This window comes from Megachile rotundata, chromosome 16, assembly GCF_050947335.1.
Source record: "Megachile rotundata isolate GNS110a chromosome 16, iyMegRotu1, whole genome shotgun sequence".
Taxonomy (NCBI): Eukaryota; Metazoa; Arthropoda; class Insecta; order Hymenoptera; family Megachilidae; genus Megachile; species Megachile rotundata.
Genome location: NC_134998.1, coordinates 11,825,745 through 11,846,698, shown reverse-complemented (window position 1 = coordinate 11,846,698; position 20,954 = coordinate 11,825,745). Strand labels below are relative to the sequence as shown.

The 20,954-nt window shown below is 37.6% G+C and overlaps 1 protein-coding gene across 1 annotated transcript in view; it reads right to left on the bottom strand.

The window, feature by feature from the left end:
* The window catches only part of stet (stem cell tumor), a 319,583-nt gene that overhangs the window by 17,751 nt on the left and 280,878 nt on the right, over positions 1 to 20,954 (bottom strand). Inside the window, exon 7 of the mRNA XM_012289938.2 lies at positions 4,073 to 4,215. Within this exon, the coding sequence (XP_012145328.2) occupies positions 4,073 to 4,215 (143 nt within the window). The remainder of the gene's footprint in view (positions 1 to 4,072; positions 4,216 to 20,954) is intronic.

Sequence of the window (20,954 nt, the reverse complement as noted above, 5' to 3'; positions counted from 1 at the left end):
CTTGTTCGATTCGGTCAAAATACTTCTATGCGTTTTTTGGCGTTGTAGGTATTTTGTAATCTTTTATTTTGTAGGATTCATTTCGTGCGAGGTACTCTTTATTCTCTACGAATTGGTATTCAAGCAATGTTCATCATAACTGATCATAAGAAATGTTCATCATAATTGATCATAAGGAATGTTCATCATAACTGATCATAAGGAATGTTCATCATAACTGATCATAAGGAATGTTCATCATAACTGATCATAAGGAATGTTCATCATAACTAATCCATAAGGAATGTTAATCATAACTGATCATAAGGAATGTTCATCATAACTGATCATAAGAAATGTTCATCATAACTGATCCATAAGGAATGTTCATCATAACTGATCATAAGAAATGTTCATCATAACTGATCATAAGGAATGTTCATCATAACTGATCCATAAGGAATGTTCATCATAACTGATCATAAGAAATGTTCATCATAACTGATCATAAGAAATGTTCACCATAACTGATCATAAGAAATGTTCATCATAACTGATCATAAGGAATGTTCATCATAACTGATCATAAGGAATGTTCATCATAACTGATCATAAGGAATGTTAATCATAACTGATCATAAGGAATGTTCATCATAACTAATCCATAAGGAATGTTAATCATAACTGATCATAAGGAATGTTCATCATAACTGATCCATAAGGAATGTTCATCATAACTGATCATAAGGAATGTTCATCAAAACTGATCATAAGGAATATTCATCATAATTTATCATAAGGAACGTTCATCATAAAAAATTTCAGGAAAAAATCCTCAACCGAACGCGTTAAAAGGGTTGAAAACCCCAGCCATAAACCCATCGTAACGACGGATAATTATTACCATTCATTTCTAATTCACCAACACATAAAAGTTTGTCGAATAACAGTGGAATCGTATCTCGTTCGGAAACGGTTTTCCAGACTTTATTCCTGATCTCGGTTCCAACCGTTGCTTTTTTCGCCGGTGTTCTCTGTTCCTGCCGACGATTGCTCTCCGACGGAGGGTAACGCATAGAAAGGATCGGAAAGATAGAACGAGACCGGTAGAGAAGTTTTCAGCAGCGAAGCTTTCTAAATTATTCATGGAAACGCCAGATAAGGCGACCATTTTCCCTACGTGCGTATGGAAACGGCGATAAGAGTGACCCGACATTTTCCCATAGACCGCATGCCTTCTTCCTTCCCGTATTCTTCTTCTCGCTTTTTTTTTTTTACCTTCCCTTTGTTCATTCGCGTCGTTCAACGTATCATCGGTCTTCTCGAATATCATCTTTCTTTCGGAATAAAACGGGCGGGGTGAATGGTTTATAAATATTGAACTATTTAGGAATAGGGGATTGGAGGAGGGTGTATGAGCTTTCTGGTTTTGTAGAGAAAATACGTTTAGAGGAGATTAGGGACTTGGGAATTTTGGGAATTGGGATTTTGAGAATTGGGGAATTAGGGAATCGGGGAATTAGGGAATCGGGGATTAAGGAATCGGGGAATTAGGGAATCGGAAGATTAGAGAATCGGGGAATTAGGGATACGGGGATTTAGGGAATCGGGGAATTAGAGAATCGGGGAATTAGGGAATCGGGGAATTAGGGAATCGGGGAATTAGGGAATCGGGGAATTAGGGAATCGGGGAATTAGGGAATCAAGGAATTAGGGAATCGGGGAATTAGGGAACTGGGGAATTAGGGAGCTGGGGAATTAGGGAATCGGGGAATTAGGGAATTGGAAATTTAGCTAGTTGCGAATTTGGAAACTTAGAACTTTGGAAATTATTGAAATTAGGAATTTTGGGATTTATACTCCAATAAAAGAGTACCACTGCTCCTCTCTATATGTTTCTAGAGATTATCTCGTGGTGATAGTACGAAAAAAATATAAAATTAAAGTAACCAGAAAAGATGGTGCTTCCCTACAATGAATTATCGAACGTACGCCCCCTATCTCTGTTCCCTTGTCGATTCTGCACGTCTTTTTGAAATGCTATCAAACGTTTCTCGTTATTAATGCGAAAAGTGTCTCATAATTTTCAAGACTCTTTTATTATTACTATGCACGATTTTACGTCGGGTTACGCCTTTAGAATATCTAATTTATGAGGCGTTGAAGAACCAATTTTATCAAAGGATACAATATTTTTAGCGGATTTATTTGGGTATAGTTATCTTGAAATTTGCATGTTTTTCGAACTGGGAAATCTCAAATTTTTAGACATATAAACATCTCTCGTTATATTGCCAAATATGCAAGCTTTTGAATTTGGAATTTAGGAATCTCAAATTCTGAAAGTTTTAAATCTGTAATCATATAAATAAAAAATTTGAAAACCTACGAATTCACAAGCCATCACTCTATGGCCTCTCGTTATATTGCCAAACTGAATATCCTTCTGTGCAACATAACTAGAGTCGTACTTTCCCGTATTCCGAAATCCTAGCAAATATTTTAACATTACTTAAGTTGCCATAATTTCCTATTTCGCCTTCTGCATTATTTACACCCGCTAATACCTGGGCCGACCGCCGCGCTCCTAAAACTATGGAACCTCGAAGCAAAGCTAGGACTGTACTATAAATTCGTAACGCAAGCAAATAAATTTCAGTACCCTTCGACGTTTCCGTTGTTCCAGTATCGAACAGGGAAGGGAGAAAAGAAAAGAGGGAAACGGTTGAACGAGACGGTAGCTTGAAAAAATAGAACCACCAGGAGGAGAAGAAACGTATTTTCCAACGCGTGCCAGGACATTTACGTAATTCTGTTCGACTTGTGAAACGATGGTTGAATTCGATTCGTGTCGATCGTGGAAAGATTGCAACGCGATTCGTCGACGGTGAAAAGGGATGGAAATTAGCGTCAAGAATTAACGCGGGAATTGCATCGAGTGCATTCACGGAGGTCAATCGAGAAAAGTGGCCAGAAAAATGTCCAATTTGCTACACGTGTCATTTTTTACTCCACGCCATCTGCATTTTAATCGACATTTCTTTTTACACGGATTACCGCATATGAAACATACTAATGAGGTTAGGTGTTAAATGAGTACGTTAAATTGTCGCAATTGTATGAATTCATTCGTTTTTATTAATACTTTTTCTAAAATATTTAAACACATATTTATAACGAAGAACAGAAAATTTATTGAAAAAATTGATGATAAAGTATCGTTGAAAAATGATACTGTCCGAAAAATATGATTTTGCAAAAAAAGAAGGAAAATGCAATATACGTAGTTATGCAATATACGATGTGGAACTTATTATGACGTAGTAAATAGAAACAATTGGTTGTAGTAACATTTAAAAATGATATTATCTCTTAAAAATATGATTTTGCAAAGAAAAAAAGGAAAATGCAATATAACAAATTATGCAATAAACGAGGTTAAAATTATTATGATATAGTAAATAGAAACAATTGTTATTATTTAAAAATGATACTGTCCAAAAAATATGATTTAGCAAGAAAAAAAGGAAAAATGCAATATAAGTAATTATGCAATAAACAATGTTAAAATTAGCAGGGAGTGAAATTTCAAGCACAATATCATAGGTTTAAAGATTTCATATGTCAAAGAAACATAACCGACGATTCAAACGATCCCTTGAAACGTGAATTTTCTCCGACATATTTGTCAAATGCGACGTGAATTTCAATTTCCGCATTTTCCAATAATCGTCGTGAAATTTCATTTCGCTACGAATACCCATATAATATCGAAAAAAATTAGTAGCATTCAGATGAAGTCACTGTCGCATATTATAATATCACATCGAATCATTTCTGCCATTTTGTTCCGCTGTTTATTAACACACTGTTTCTCGACATAAATGTTAATGAAAAACTTATCAAAATAAATTGCGAAAAATTCCTACCATCTACCAAACTTTAATTTCTATTTCTTAATAAAAAAAAAAAGAACAAAAACTTCTTTACTTTACTATTCAGCATGTCTGACTATATACGTCGATTTCCACTGTGACAGTGTGTCGAAAATTTCGTATCGTTCTTCTAGAAATTTTTTTTTAATGAAACTTACCCAGCATGAAGGAACATATAGAAAGCGAACCTCCAGAGCTCGAGACGTTTGTCAGGTCTATAGATAAAGACACTGTCGATTGGTACGGGCCCCGAAGGATTTACTTCTCCCATCGCCACTGTGTAATATGTGAAGAACCCCAGCTGCAAGCAGAAAACATTACAAATTAACATACTATAACAATTACACAATCAGAGCGGACCAATCTGAGCGCGTGCGCTGACGCGAGTGGGCAGCTTCGAGTCTAGCGTCTGCGCAGCTTCGAGTCTAGCGTCTGCGCATGCGCAACCCTCGCGCTCTGATTGGTCCGGTGTTTTTCCTTAATAACTCAAAAACGAAGCTCCAAAGCCCATTTTCGCAAAGGGAAATTTTGTTCAGAATCAGCTGCCCAATGGACCTACACTAGTTGTGACAGAAATTTAGAAACGTGTACTTGAAAATTTCGTGAAAAAAATGCTAAACTACAGAAACTTGAAAAGTACATAATAAAATTTCTCGCTGCTTCTGAAACTGCCCACGGGGCGAGCCTATTTTTATTTCGATGCGTCAGTATCACAAATCGTTGCATCGGTATCGAAAGCCTCTGCAAATACTCGAATCCGAACGTCTTATTCGGAAGGGATAAGCACGTTGTAAGAAATATAGCGCACACGAGAATAAGTAAGCGGGCAGAGAAGGAAAGAATGCGAGGGAAAATTCTATCGCGGGTATAAAATCTCGTTCGCATGGATTTGTACGATATATTCTGGCACGGTCTCTCAGGGATTTCTTTTTCGTCAACGTGCATTGAGCCGCTAACGGGATTTATGCATATATGACATAATATTGCAGAGATGGCAACCGAGAAGCCCGATTCCTGGGAATCTCTCGATAATCGTCGCCATGTAATCGCGTTTCCATTCGAACGGACGATTTATGGCCGGCCGTGTCACTTGCAATCGTGCTGCACCTTTGACCTTCGTTACCTGATTAATGTCAGAAATACAAACATTGCGGTTTTCATTTTTTATGAAAAATAGTCTGAAAGAGTAGGATATTTAATCTTCATTAATGGTTCAGAAATAATACTATTTTAGGAATGATTTTATTTAAGGTTCTAAGGTGCAGATATGGCTGTGGCTTTGAACACCTATTAAAACTGATTTGAATGCAATTTGTTAAGTAGTCTGATTTTCTAGATTAACGTCTGAGAGGAGAACTTACGGCAAATCGAAGAAAATTTGAGATTTTATTGAAATTTCCTACCTTACCGACGTGCCGCAGGCTGACAATCAAGTAACTGAGTACAAATCTCTTTATCGCAGCATAAAACAGTGACTGTGCATATGTTTGAACATTTTCAATTAATATACTATGGACATTTATGTGACTTTGTTAAAATAAAAAAAATAACGAAATGGTCTCCTTTAAATACGTTTGAATTTTCCCGCCAGTTCCGTCCGTTCAAGCACGGTATCGCTCTCAAGAGGATCACCAGAAACAATCGACACAAAAGCGGCAACAAAACTTGAAAGTTTTCTTAAAAAAAGAACCATGTCCTTGTCGAGCAGACTTTATTTCCGCGAATAGAAATGTGTTCGAGAGCGACGGTTGCAACCCTTTTTCTACCGGCTGCCCTTAAAATTCAGTTCTATCCTTGCAAAACGTAGAAGGAAGCTGGGAAGCTATCGTCGGGAGCGTACCGTAATATTGTTAGGTATGCAAATTAAACCATTCAAAGGCCCTGATGAACTTCCGTGAGTTCTAGCGAGCTTAAAAAAGAAGGAAGATGGTGGACGGGAGTTGGGGGGTCTGCCGATGGAACAGGGGGGGGGTTGAAAAGGGCGTGGAAGTTTTATCCCCAGCTACGAACGACACTGGAATCAGGGGCTACTCTTGAAACAAACTTCACTCGGATTTTAAACGCGCATAAAATCTTCGGTACTGATATACTGTAATAACCTCTTATCCATTTTATGCCCTTAATATTAATGATGGCGACTGTTTCGTGGAAACCTTTTTCCTGCGGGAAATGGTTGAGGGGATCAAGATACGTTCAGTTTTAAATTTTAACTGTGGAGCTTATTTATCGAGGAAGTGGTATACTCTCGTTATATTGCCGCTTCGGGATAAGTAATTTTGATATATTTTTAATTTTGCTGTCTAATTTTAAGAGTAACTATAAGAGTAATAATTTTAGTATAGTATTTAGTATGCTGCTGGAGGTCTCTCGTTATATTGCCATTTGTGTAATAAGGAATTTTAATATATTTAATGATATTCTTGATCTTGGTGTCTAATTTTAAGAGTAACTATAAGAGTACTAATATTAGTATAGTATTTAGTATGCTGCTGGAGGTCTCTCGTTATATTGCCATTTGTGTAATAAGGAATTTTAATATATTTAATGATATTCTTGATCTTGGTGTCTAATTTTAAGAGTAAGCATAAGAGTACTAATATTAGTATAGTATTTAGTATGCTACTGGAGGTCTCTCGTTATATTGCCATTTCTATAATAAGCAATTTTGAATATGATAATTTTAATTTTGCTGTCTAATTTTAAGAGTAATAGTATTAATGTTAGTACAGTATTTGTTATGCTGTAGATATCTCGTTATATTGCCACTTCGTGAATTTTCAAATATACTTCTTCAACGTCTCGTAAAACGAAAATTTAGTACAACTGCGGGTTTTGCTCTAACTGGAGCTGCATCGGGAGAAAATATTAGGCATAAAGTATCGCGACATGTATGCTTTAACGGTATGTACTCTCCTGCACCACTAATGTCCCCAAACGTTCGTGGATGGATTATCTGAACTGTTGCAATAATTTTTGCCAACACCAGGCTTAAGTCTAAAGCTGTACGCCATTGTTTATCGTAAACCGACAAATTTTCGCGGCTTGTTCTACCATCGAGTACACGTGACCCACATTGCCCTTACTATATTGCAATTGCCACTATCAAACTACCTCACATGAAAAAGTAAAACATTTTCTGTCACACAAAAATTGTAGAAATTTAATAAATTCTAAAATAATCAGATTGTAAATTTACCCAATGTAGGTTTTAAGGAAAAACGGCGATATAGGGAGAGGAGGGTTAATTGTGTCAACACGTTTGTCTCAGCAGTAAAATTTTCTTGTAATTCTTTTTAAATAAATAAAGAATAACAAGTTAAATTATTTTTTCTATTTATATAAAAATATTGATAAAAAATAACTGGAACTGGTAATTTAGTCGCAACACTTCATTTGTCATATAAGCACGTCAAAGGCTGCACAGGTGATTAAATAATTCAGATATACACGTATGAACGCATGACAGATATTCTTGTTAAATAAATTGAATTTCATGTAACATTTCCGACTGTGACGTTGTAGTTACTCTAGAAATGAAATTACATCCTTCATTTGCATTCATAGGCACATGTATTATAATGTGCTTGTAATATTAACATGATCAAACACTATGAATTACACTCCGCTATTAATTTCTAAATGGATCGATGAAACAGTTCTGATTTTACTTAAAACTATTATTAAAAATAATTTTCATTTCAGTTTTTAAATTTTTGTTATCATTAAAAATTTATAAAATTGTTCACAATATAAAAAGATAAATAAATAAATTTCCAAAATATTAAAGTCACCAGTGTCCTTAACTACCCAATTTTTAGTTTAGTTCTTAAATTTTTGTTGCTGTTAAAAATTTATAAAATTGTACACAATATAAATAAATAAATTCACCAGTGTGTCCTTAATTACCAAGATTATAGCAAGGACGCAATGATAAAGTTTTAGCGATCACATAAATGTAACATAAAGTTGAAATGTGTACACGTGTGTATCATTTCTGGTCTACATACGCAGTAACACGTGACCCTATTCTAATATTTCCATGCAATATCGACAGTATGTCGTTATGAAATGGCCTACAGTTTGTATAATGCTATTGCCGATACTGAACTCTGTATTCCCGCAATATCCTTTTATGAAAAGATTCTTCCTCGTGAAGCATGAAGGATATATGCCCTGATCTGGAAAATGAACTATTTTCTTTCGTTTTAACAGATGCATGGTTTCTTATTATTGGAATAAAAAATTAACAATACGATATATATCAAAATTTTATAAAAATTCATACAATTCACATTTTTTCTTCAAAATGCTTCATTCAATGTTCATTGTCTTTAAAATATACAGAAATGTAGAAAGTCTAAACTTTCGAATTGACAGCTCGTATGTGGAAGATGGGGAACACATGCGCCATCTTGTGGCCGAACTAACTCCGCCATCTTGTTCGCAACTCCGAAAAATCTTCCACAAACGATAATCTCCTCCATATTCGTTAACGTTACCGATAATGTTATATCAAGGCTGCTTCAGTCCATTAAACTTATCAGACATTTTGTTCCTGTCTATAATTTGACTCCTATCTCGCGTTACATTTTACAACCGTAAATCGTTCGCTTCCAATTAAGTTCCTTTGATTATAACGCTCCCTCTAAACCAGACCAAGTCCTCTAATCCTATGTTCGAGGAACGTGCGACTGCCTCTCCTTTGTGCTAATGGAACTGAGGAATTCATGAGGACGCATCTAAGAATCAAGGTTTTGAAGTGTTGTACAATCAGAAATAAGAGATTCTTTATTGTACTTCACAAGTGGGAGAAGATATGTGGATGGTAAGTGTGGATGGTGTAAGTAACTTACTATATTTTTCTTAATTATTGCTGTTCTTTGTGAATCCACTATCTTTATATCCCTTTTTCCTTGTATTTATCAAGGTTCTATTATCACTGTATTCCTCTGTTCCTATAGCGCTCTGTTCTCATATGTCCTCACCCGATATTCGCCTGTTATCGTCCTGACAAGCATATTTCACTTTCATTGCAACCATGAAGATTCTACTACCACTATATCCCTCTGTTCCTATAGTATCCTGTCCCATACGTTCCATATGTATCCTCGCAACCATACCCCTCTTTCCTTGCATCTCTCTATCCCTGTATCCCCTATTCCTATATGTGACTGTCTCCATATCCTTCTATTCCTATATGTGACTGTTCCCACATCCTCCTAATCCTATATGTGACTGTACTCATATCCCCCTACTCCTATATGTGACTGTCCCCACATCCTTCGATTCCTATATGTGACTGACCCCATGTTCCCCTATTCCTATATGTGACTGTCCCCATATCTCCCTATTCCTACATGTGACTATCCACATATCTCCTTAATTCTACATGTGACTGTCTCCATATCTCCCTATTCCTATATGTGACTGTTACCACATCCTTCTATTCCTATATGTGACTGTCCCCACATCCCCCTAATCCTATATGTGACTGTACTCATATCCCCCTATTCCTATATGTGACTGTCCCCACATCCCCCTAATCCCATATGTGACTGTCCCCACATCCTTCTATTCCTATATGTGAGTGACCCCATATCCCCCTACTCCTACATGTGACTGTCCCCACATCCTTCTATTCCTGTGCGTGACTGACCCCATATCTTCCTATTCCTATATGTGACTGTCCCCATATCTCTTTACCTCTATTCCCCTATATCCTACTATCCTCACGCCTATGCACCTAGCAATCCTCCGCACCTATGATCACTATATCCACATGTCCCTATCACATCACCATTCCCATATCCCCAAATCCTCGTACCTCTGTACCTTTATACACCCGTGAAAATTGAATGAAACAAACTGTGACGGAACCGGGATCATCCATAACAAAGATAATAGAACAAGGGGAGAGAAAAAAGGAACACCGGGAGTAGGATAATGACAGAAACGAAATTAAAAGAGAGAATTAATTAATTACGAGGCTCACGCAGCCAGCGGTGGACCGAGAAAGAAGCAACGCTCGGAATTAACGTCGGAACTCGAAAATCACAAAGGGGAAAGAGGCTTCCAAAGGGCGGCCGTCCGCTTAGCTTCACAATGAGATTGTGATTTCCACCGTGCTCTCGTGCTACGAATTTACTAGTAATCTGAAACGGACGGATGTGTCTATTAATTATGTGTAACTGTTTAAAGGACCTCGACGATACGAGTGCATTTGATGTGGATGTGTGGATGCAGAATGACGTGCTAATTTTTATATTGAATTTTGTTATATTGCCAGTTGGTGAAGCTTGTTATTCTATATATAAAAGTACTATACTATGACAAATAATTTTTTCTCCTCATATGGTCGGCCGCATAAAAGATATCATCTTTATAATTCATATCGTATACGGCCATATAACAGGAACGTTCACCAAGTGGAATAAAAAAGCGATTTTTTTAGAAAATTCTAACATCTTTATAATTCATGAAGTTTCTTCTTATATGGCCATATAGAAAATATCTTTATAATTAATATTTTCTACGGCCATATAAGAGGAACCTTCACCAAGCGGAATACAAAAGTGATTATTATATTATTGTCCATAAATACGAAGTGTGGAAGAATGTCGACCTAACAAAGGACTCGAATTTATTAAGTAGCCGTGTACATTGTAAAATTCTCGACCGTTCCAAAATACGAGAGGAGAAAAAATGAGGAGAACGAGGAAGGTTTGAAGCACCGGTACAAGGAAAGAACAAAAAGTCTTTTTGAGTGTATGACGAGCACCCCTTATTAAGGTCCATTAGCTAGTGTTTCCACTAATTGCTTCATTTGTTTCCTAGTCCGAGGCGGGCAACCTCTCTTAGGAACATTTCAGAATTCCAGAATTGAACAGCATGCTCAGGTAACTAAATTCTGCTACAGCATACCGTTCGTGATGTTCATTCTTTTCCGCTCACTGTGGAACAATGATGGTTGGACCACGCTAAAGCTCACTGTAGGATTACTCTTGGCCCCTCTACAAAGAAGATCCACGTACGTTGGTTAACGTGGTCTGATTTTGCGGGTGAAATGGCTGTGTGTGGGGAACAACTGATATTAATTCCTCGATCTCTAGTTCGTTTGGAAATTTAACTTCCTGGGTTTTTAGGAATTTTAGGGTGTGGGTGTTTGAGAATATTTAGGTGTTTCGGGGGGTGGATCTGGGGAATTTGGGTGGTTTAAGGTTTGGGTATTTTGGGATTTTGGGAAATTGGGAAATTAGGGAATTAGGGAATTTGGAAATTATGGAATTGGGGAATTATGGAATTGGGAAATTATGGAATCGGGAAATTAGGGAATTGGGGAATTAGGGAATCGGGGAATGAGGGAATCGGGGAATTATGGAATCGGGGAATTATGGAATCGGGGAATTATGGAATTGGGAAATTATGGAATCGGGGAATTGTGGAATTGGGAAATTATGGAATCGGGGAATTATGGAATCGGGGAAATTATGGAATCGGGGAATGAGGGAATCGGGGAATTATGGAATCGGGGAATTATGGAATTGGGAAATTATGGAATCGGGGAATTATGGAATCGGGGAATTATGGAATTGGGAAATTATGGAATCAGGGAATTATGGAATTGGGAAATTATGGAATTGGGCAATTATGGAATTAGGAAATTATGGAATACCAGAAAATACCTAAATTCAGCTTACAAGAGAATGACCCAGAAATGTATAAAGCTTCCTTTATATTAATTCACTTCGGAACTCATATCCTCATGGCATATGGTGAAGTCTTGATGAATCGTAAATATTCCAAACAATGGCTGACTCTAAGTTTAAACTGCCGCTTTCAATAAGAATCTAAGAGAGGCGTACTCCCCTCAAACTTTTCCCTCAAGCTTCCTAAACCTGCACAACCTTCGCTGAAATGTATTCTTGAAAACCCTTCAGCTAATTGCTTCATCGATATTTCCCTGGGAAATTTGAATAGCGTGTCGAACGAAGCATCGAGGTACCATGATATACCTACGCACGACCGAAGCAAACAATTTTGAGTAATGTGATATTTTCACGTGAATGTACGCGAATATGTTAGACTTTGCATTACGGTATGCACTACAGGGCCATTAAATGTTTTGGTGGCACGTAGCCAAAATACTCGCAACGTCCGCAACAAACATGCGATATAACTGTTACAAAGTTGATCATAAAATTTATTTTATGCGCTGAAAATAACGGGAAATGAATGTTGGGTGTGTCTGTGGCCGCGTGTTGATCGATTTGAAGTATAAAGTCGATTTGTTTCACGTAGTAAATACAGGTTCTTCAAATTTTTAATTCTTCATTTTTTAATTTTTCAGATTCTCAAATATATTAACTCCAAATTCCCAACCATCTAATTTCCTAACTTTTTAATTTCCCAACTTCCTAATTTCCCAACTCTCTAAATTCCCACTTTCTAGTTTCCCAACTTCCTAATGCCCCACCTTCTAATTTCCCAACTTCCTAACCTCCCAACTCTCTAAATTCCCAACTTCTTAATTTCCCAATTTCCTAATTTCCCAACTCTCTAAATTCCCAACTTCCTAAATTCCCTACTCTCTAAATTCCCATCTTCCTAATTTCCCAACTTCCTAATGCCCCACCTTCTAATTTCCCAACTTCCTAAATTCTCAACACTCTAAAATTCCAACTCCCTAAATTTCCAACTTCCTAAATTCCCCACTCTGAAATTCCCAACTCCCTAAAATCCCACCTTCTAAATTCCCACATTCTAAATTCCCAACTCCCTAAATTCCCACCTTCCAAATTCCCAACTCCCTAAATTCCCACCTTCCAAATTCCCAGCTCCCTAAATTCCCACCTTCTAAATTCCCAGCTCCCTAAATTCCCAACTCACTCCAACTCATGGCTTAACATCGATACCTTTCGCCTCATTACCAGTCATAACACACTATATTGATTTTATTAATTCCAACAACCTTTGTACCGCGTTCACAACGTCTTTCATAAAACATCCACGTCCAAGTGTCCTGATTTTCTTCCTCATCAGATCATACCTCTTTTTCTTACTCTACATATCGAGTTGGACGCCATTTGCATTCCTCTGTGCCTTAAACCCTCCACTACTATCAACAGACTGCGACAACCTCTGTTTTCTCGTTTTTTCTCCACCTACCTCATTACATTTCGTTTTTCTTAGAATTCATCGTTTATTTCTCAGTCCCACGCTTTGATTCTTTCTCTTTTCTCTTTATGAAAGCCCGTTGTTCCGTGCCGCTTCGTTGCACTGAAAATTTCTTTCGCGTTCCTCATCCTCTTTCGACGGCTTACCTTCTAATCTTTGCTAGTTCTGCTTCTTTTTATCAGTGTTTGTTTTCGATTCCTCCTTTGAATCACTATCTTATTATAGTTACAATCTTCTTTCGTTATGGTTCAACGATCAACACGATTCTAGTTATTTTTCACTTGAATTCTTCTTCGATGAATTTCAAATCTAACCTAAAAATAATCGTGGTGTTTAAAAACCTAACCTACAATACTCGACGTGTTTAAAAACCTAACCTAACAATACTCGACGTGTTTAAAAACCTAACCTAAAAGTAATCGATGTATTTAAAAACCTAACCTAAACCCGAAATTTTGGCGGGAAAAAGAGAGCGTTCCCTTGTTATCTATCTCAACGATTTCGAATTTAATTCCTGCGCACCCTCCCGTGCATTCTACATAAATCAAACGTTCCTTTATCCGAAGCCGCCGTAAAGAAACGAAAATTTCGCGCAAAGCATTCCGCGAATAGCAACGCGCCGGACAATGGCTGGCTCAAGGAATATCTCAAAAGAAGAGATTGCGCGAACCCGATTAATTAAATTTTCCTGCTCGTTCGTTCACGAAAGCTCGAACGATTGCTCCGTGTTTACGGGCACGCGTATACTTCGAGCTAAACCGACCGCAAAACTGTGCCGCGCACTCTCCGTGAGGATTTGTCTGACTCGAAATTAGAGAAAGAGAAAATGGCCGGGACAACCGGGGCTTGTAGCTTTAACGCGATCACGTGAAAATATCCAAGTTTCTACGGACATACAAGTCATTTTCGCCTCGACAGTCCTTTTGCGATATTCACCTCGTAGTTTCCGCCGGGCTAACATCACCAGGTATTTGGTTACGTGTGCGAGTGACCGCAGCTGTGTTAAGGTGTGCCGACATTCGTCCGACCCTGTGTCCACGTGTTTGTTTGCATTCGCGTGATCTACTGTAGACGAGACTCCAAGCCCAACGATCGTGCACGATTATGTTTGTCTTATTGCCGTTTGTCATGCGATATCGCGAAAAACTGCTATTATTTTCTATAAATTTTCATGGTTGTTGGCTATTAGCTTATTTGGGAGCCAATTTGGGGAGCAAGGAACGTAGGTGCAATTATTTATTATGTGGTTATTGAGCGGGTAGTTATCTATTGTTTAGATATCTATCGGGTGGTTATTTGATTTATGGTTATTCAACGCGGGCTATTTAACGCTTTGTGTAAGGTTGTCTATGGTGCAGTTATCTATAGCTCAGTTATCGAACCTGTGGTTATCTAACGCGTAGTTATGTATTTTGTGGTTACACAACGCGTAGTTGATTATTGTTGAGATGTACATCATGTGGTTACCTGACGTGCGACTATTCAACGCGTGGTTATCTAACGAGTAGTTATCTATTATGTGGTTATCCAACGCGTAGGGGTCTATTGTTCAGTTATCCATCGTGTGGTTATCTAACGTGTGACTATTCAACGCGTGGTTATCTAACGTGTGATTATTCAATGCGTGGTTATCTAACGTGTGGCTATTCAACGCGTGGTTATGTAACGCGTAGTTATCTACTATGTGGTTATCCAACGCGTGGTTATCTAACGTGTGACCATTCAATGCATGGTAATCTAACGTGTGGCTATTCAACGCGTGGTTATCTAACGCGTAGTTATCTATTGTCCAGTTATCCGTCGTGTGGTTATCTAACGTGTGACTATTCAACGCGTGGTTATCTAACGTGTGGCTATTCAACGCGTGGTTATCTAACGCGTAGTTAACTACTGTGTGGTTATCCAACGCGTAGTTATCTATTGTCCAGTTATCCGTCGTGTGGTTATCTAACGTGTGACTATTCAACGCGTGGTTATCTAACGTGTGGCTATTCAACGCGTGGTTATCTAACGCGTAGTTATCTACTATGTGGTTATCCAACGCGTAGTTATCTATTGTCCAGTTATCCATCGTGTGGTTATCTAACGTGTGACTATTCAACGCGTGGTTATCTAACGTGTGGCTATTCAACGCGTGGTTATCTAACGCGTAGTTATCTATTGTCCAGTTATACATCGTGTTGTTACCTGACGTGTGATTATCCAACGCGTGGTTATCTAACGCGTAGTTATCCAACGTGTGCAGATAAGAAAACATAAAAAGTTGACACCTAAAAGCTTCAACAAAATTTTTCAGCATATTTCAATATAATTTACAAGATTTTGTAACTCTTTAATATTTCTATTATGAAATTTGAATTTATGCGGTTTGATAACGAACGGAAGTATCAGAAGTTGTTTTATAAACAGATAAACAGCTATTAATAGTCTCTTGGTCTAATGCGCTGTACAGCAGATCTGTTCCACTACATCAGGCGTTTAACGAGCAAACGCGTAAACACTTGTGAAAACGTTTGATTGTACACGTAAGCACGAGTAAATATGAACACGCGTGTACATATGTACGTGCATGCTCGGCCATCTGCGTTTCATTGCATTTTGGATTATACGATACTGCCTATACGTCAATTCCTGTTAATAATATCAAGTGCTATAATCTGCAAAAATTACAGAACCTCTGAAATTATCGACCCGTTGATTGGTAATCACATAATGCAATTACGTAATTGAACCTCGTTTTATTCATCCTTCATCAATTTTAATCGTGTTTCATCCTTCTTGGTATATCGCATAATGTTATAGGATCACGTTGCTTTTTATGTACATCATTTTAATTTTAACATTGTTGAAAAATATTATTCTTTTTATTATTTTGTAAAGTTTGTAACTTTGAAGTTGATATTAAACAAAAAAATCAGAAAATGTTGATAGTGGATTTTGATGGTTTTTATTTCTTTTTTCACTCAGCAAAAGAAACTTCAATGATGGGATAAATCTGCATAAAAGAGACGAGTTGGTCTCATGTGCACAGTATGTCTGAGTCGAGCTTGAAATGGCTTTTGTTGACTCTAGGGATGTAGGCCTTTCTCCTGCTGCCATAACGACCAATATTCGCTATATTGCAGTTTTCTGACTAAACAACTTTTAATTCACCTTTTCACACGGTTCATTACACTCTACATTATTTAATCTGACACTGGTTTATTCTTTGCAATTTTTAGCACACGTGTATATTTATTTTGTATAATTTAAGTGAAAGTATACTTTATGTCAAATATATATTGGCAAATTGAAAAAGTTATAAGATCGAATAACAAAATGTGTAAATAATTAAATTAGGAAATTTCTAAATTTACATTGGAGGGTTTTTAATTGAAAAATTGACAATTTATACGCGTTAATTCCAGGTTCGTATCGAAGGGGTCAAAGTTACTGACTCATGTAACCCTAATGAGTATTAGATCGAAACGTCGAATAGTTTCAGCGGATAATAGATTATTCGATATACACGAGCCATTAATCGCTCGTGTTTCATTAAATTGCGACAAGAATTGAAGTGAAAAACCCATTATCCGACATTTTTCGTTCGGGACCGTTCGATTAAAAATGTTCACGCTCACACTGTTACTGCCGTATACGACGATTAATTATTTTATTAGGTCTATTAAAACTATCAAAACTACAAAAATTACAGAAACTATCAAAACTAAAAAAATTAATGAAACTATTGAAACTACAAAAATGACTAAAACTATAAAGATTATTAAAATTGAAACTACCAAAACTACCAAAACAATTTCACATTGAATTCCCTCCAAGAATAAAAAAATAACACCCACAACAATTTTCGTCCCACATATTTATTTCCCAGTTTCCTTTCCAGAATCAAAATGAGACTTCTCCAAAGCAACCCCGTCACGATATATAATAATGACAATTATTTAATCGTAACCGCGATTCCAATTCGTCCAAAGAAGCCAGCAACGAATCCCGTAAAATACTATAGAACCGTGGAGAGTAATAATATCATTGCATCGAATGCAACGTAATTTGATAATTCGTGGTTCAAACAGTTCAATAGCCAATACCGTTAATGGATTACATTGCTGACTGATCTATAATCACATTTCATTTATTCATCGTTTCGTTGTTGTAAAGATGACAACACCGTCAGATTGCATGATTTGTGCTTCACAATTCTGGGATATTGATATCATTCATATGTAATAACGTTAATCTCGGATATTGTTTTAATCAATCAGATGATTTCAGGTGATCAGATGATTTTTAATATTATAGGTATTTATGGAGTGATGTAAGTCTCAGTTATGGATAGGTTAGGTTAAGGTGGTTACTAGGGATGTAGATCTTAGTTATGGCTAGGTTAGATTAGGTTTGGTTAATTATTAGTGGTGTACATTTGAGTTATGGTTAGGTTAAGTTAGGTTATGGCTAGTGATATAGATTTGAGTTGTGGTTAGGTTAGGTCATATTTGGTTAATTTCTAGTGGTGTACATCTGAGTTATGGTTAGATTAGGTTAGGTTATTACTAGTGACATAGATTTGAATTATGGTTAGGTTAGATTAGTTTTGGTTACAGCTGAGTTATAGTTAGATTAGGTTAGGTTATTGCTAGTGATATAGATTTGAGCTATAGTTAGGTTAGGTTAGTTTCGGTTCATTACTACTGATGTACATCTGAGTTATGGTTAGGTTGGGTTAAGTTAAGTTATCACTAGTGACATAGATTTAAGTTATGGTTAGGTTAGGTTACATTTGGTTAATTTCTAGTTATGTACATCTGAGTTATGGTTAGGTTAGGTTAGGATAGGTTATCGCTAGTGATATAGATTTGAGTTGTGGTTAGGTTAGGTCAGATTTAATTAATTTCTAGTGGTGTACATCTGAGTTATGGTTAGGTTAGGTTAGGATAGGTTATCGCTAGTGATATAGATTTGAGTTGTGGTTAGGTTAGGTCAGATTTAATTAATTTCTAGTGGTGTACAGCTAAGATATGGTTAGGTTAGGTTAGGTTATGACTAGTGATATAGATTTGAGTTATGGTTAGATTAGGTCAGATTTAATTAATTTCTAGTGGTGTACAGCTGAGATATGTTTATGTTAGGTTAGGTTATCACTAGTGATGTAAATCTGAGTTATGATTAGGTTAGGTTAAGTTAGTTACTAATATCATAGATTTGATTTATGGTTGGGTTAGGTTAGTTACTAGTGATGTATATCTACGTTATGGTTAGATTAGGTTGATTATATTAGGTTAGGTTAGTTACTAATGATATAGATGTTAGTTATGATTAGGTTAGATTAGTTTGATGAGGTCAGGTTAGGTTTGAAAAGTATTCAAACAATTTTGCATCGAGGATTTTGCATTTTTATGATGCTTTAAATAAAGTGAACAGTTAATTCAAATTCATCGTCAAGAATTAAATTGATATTCTTACAGAAACAGGTAACTATACATATATTCCACGTCCATTTCCAATTACGATTCGCGTGCAAGAACCATTGTTTATACATTTTCCGCGAAAGTTCGTAAGCTTCAGCGAATTCTCTACAATCCCGAAAACAGAAATAACGCGATTCGTGAAACTTTCCAAGAATTGTTTTTCGTTGATAATAGAAATATGAACCGCAAAGAATGCTTTAGAAGCATGGCACAAAGGGGCGTTATTTATGATTCGTAACTGGATATTATGAATATAAAGTTAGGATTCGGCCGTCTAGGCGTAGACGAACGCTATAGAAGCTTTTGTAGGGCTTATGGTTGATGTAGAGTAGGTAACTGTTCTTGGGAAATCTTTGAAGTTTCGAGTTTGAACTGTTTCGCTAGTGGTATAACCAACCACTTATCAGACAAACTAACGTCTTACGTACCTGTCGAGATTATGATACATTTTCTTCTCCAAGTTGTGGTATATATTCGTTTTTAAGGTCTTTTGATTCTTTAATATCGAGAATGTGATACAGGAGGTTAATAGACTAATAATTTTGTAGGTACGAGTACTTAAATTTGAAGTAATTTAAGTTTTACATTTGTAGATTTCAAAGACCTCAATTTCGAAAAATTGTTGCCCGTTGTAAAAAACGGAAGACCCTAAAAATGTGGCGAATTAAATAGAGAAAATAAACTGGCCGAATTTTCGCCAGCAACAACTCACAGCGAATTTCGGGGAATTCGGTATCCGCACTTAATGGCCGCTATCCTCTAAAATAAACCAGAAGAAAGTAAGACGGTCCAACTAGTTTAATCCACGCGGATCTAGGGATCTGGTTCGGATGCCACGATCACACGGAGCATCTCGTTTAACCAGAGAGACGATAATAATTTCCTAAGTCCGTAGTAGGTATCAAGGTACTTCCATTTTGTCCCCCTTTTTCCAGATAACACAAATACGGGTTTTCTCCGTTCCCGGTTCTCAGCCCTCCTTCCCGAGATAACACAAATACGGGCTTTCTTTCCTTTTCCTTCACCTTTTTTTTCTGCCCTTTTTCCCCCCCGCCCCAAAACAAATGCCGACGGATAACCATCTTCCTTCTCTTTCGCCCGTCGCTCTCCCCCGCCGTCTCTCGTTCGCTAATTCCACCCACGAAATCCTTCGAAGGTCGATGACCTTCCAGAAAACCTGCATTCGAGTACCTCCACGCTCTTATTTGATTTCTTTTCTCTCTTTCCATCCTCCACCCATTCTTTCTTCGTTAATGGACGGGTTTGTAGTAATGGCTGGATTAGGGCTTCTCTTGATGCTGTTTTTTTTCTGCGGCCAAAGTTACGCGTAACCAGAAACGATACATTACCATTAGGTTAACTGCTTATTCTTCTTTAAAGCCGTGTTTGCTTCAGGAACAGGTGCGTCCGCGTGGAACACTGCGTTAAACGCAGCGGGAAAGAACACCTGCGGGAATCATATTTTAACGGCCTGATGAAATTTTCCTATTTTCGAGAGATTTTTGGGATAATTAAACTGAGAGACGGTTTATGAACGGGGTATGGAAGGATCTACTTTAAGGGTTGTAATTATGGATGTGAAGGTTCGTCGGGGGTTTGGTGTTTGAACCCTTGTCTTACGGTGTCGATTGTATGTGACGCACTCATTCTTCAACGGCGACGCACTCATGCTCGAACGGTGACGCACTCATATTGGAATGATGACGCACTCACGATGGAACCGTGACGCACTCTTGCTTCAATGGCGACGCACTTATATTGGAATGATGACGCACTAACGATGGAACCGTGACGCACTCTTGCTTTAACGGTGACGCACTCAAAGCTTCAACGGCAACGCACTTATGTTGCGACCGTGACGCACTCATGCTACAATGGTGACGCACTCATATTGGAACGATGACGCATTAATAATAGAACCGTGACGCACTCACGATGGAACCGTGACGCACTCTTGCTTTAACGGTGACGCACTCTTGCTTTAACGGTGACGCACTCATGTTGGAATGATGACGCACTCATGATGGAACCGTGACGCACTGATACTGCAACCGTGACGCACTCAAAAGCTTCAACGGTGACGCACTCATGTTGCAACCATGACGCACTCATGCTTCAATGCTGACGCACTCATTTGGAATGATGACGCACTCATGGTGGAACCGTGACACACTGACACTGCAACCGTGACGCACTCAAAGCTTCAACGGTGACGCACTCATGTTGCGACCATGACGCACTCATGCTTCAATGGTGACGCACTCATGTTGGAATAATAATGCACTCATGATGGAACCGTGACACACTGACACTGCAACCGTGACGCACTCAAAAGCTTCAACGGTGACGCACTCATGTTGCAACCATGACGCACTCATGCTTCAATGCTGACGCACTCGTG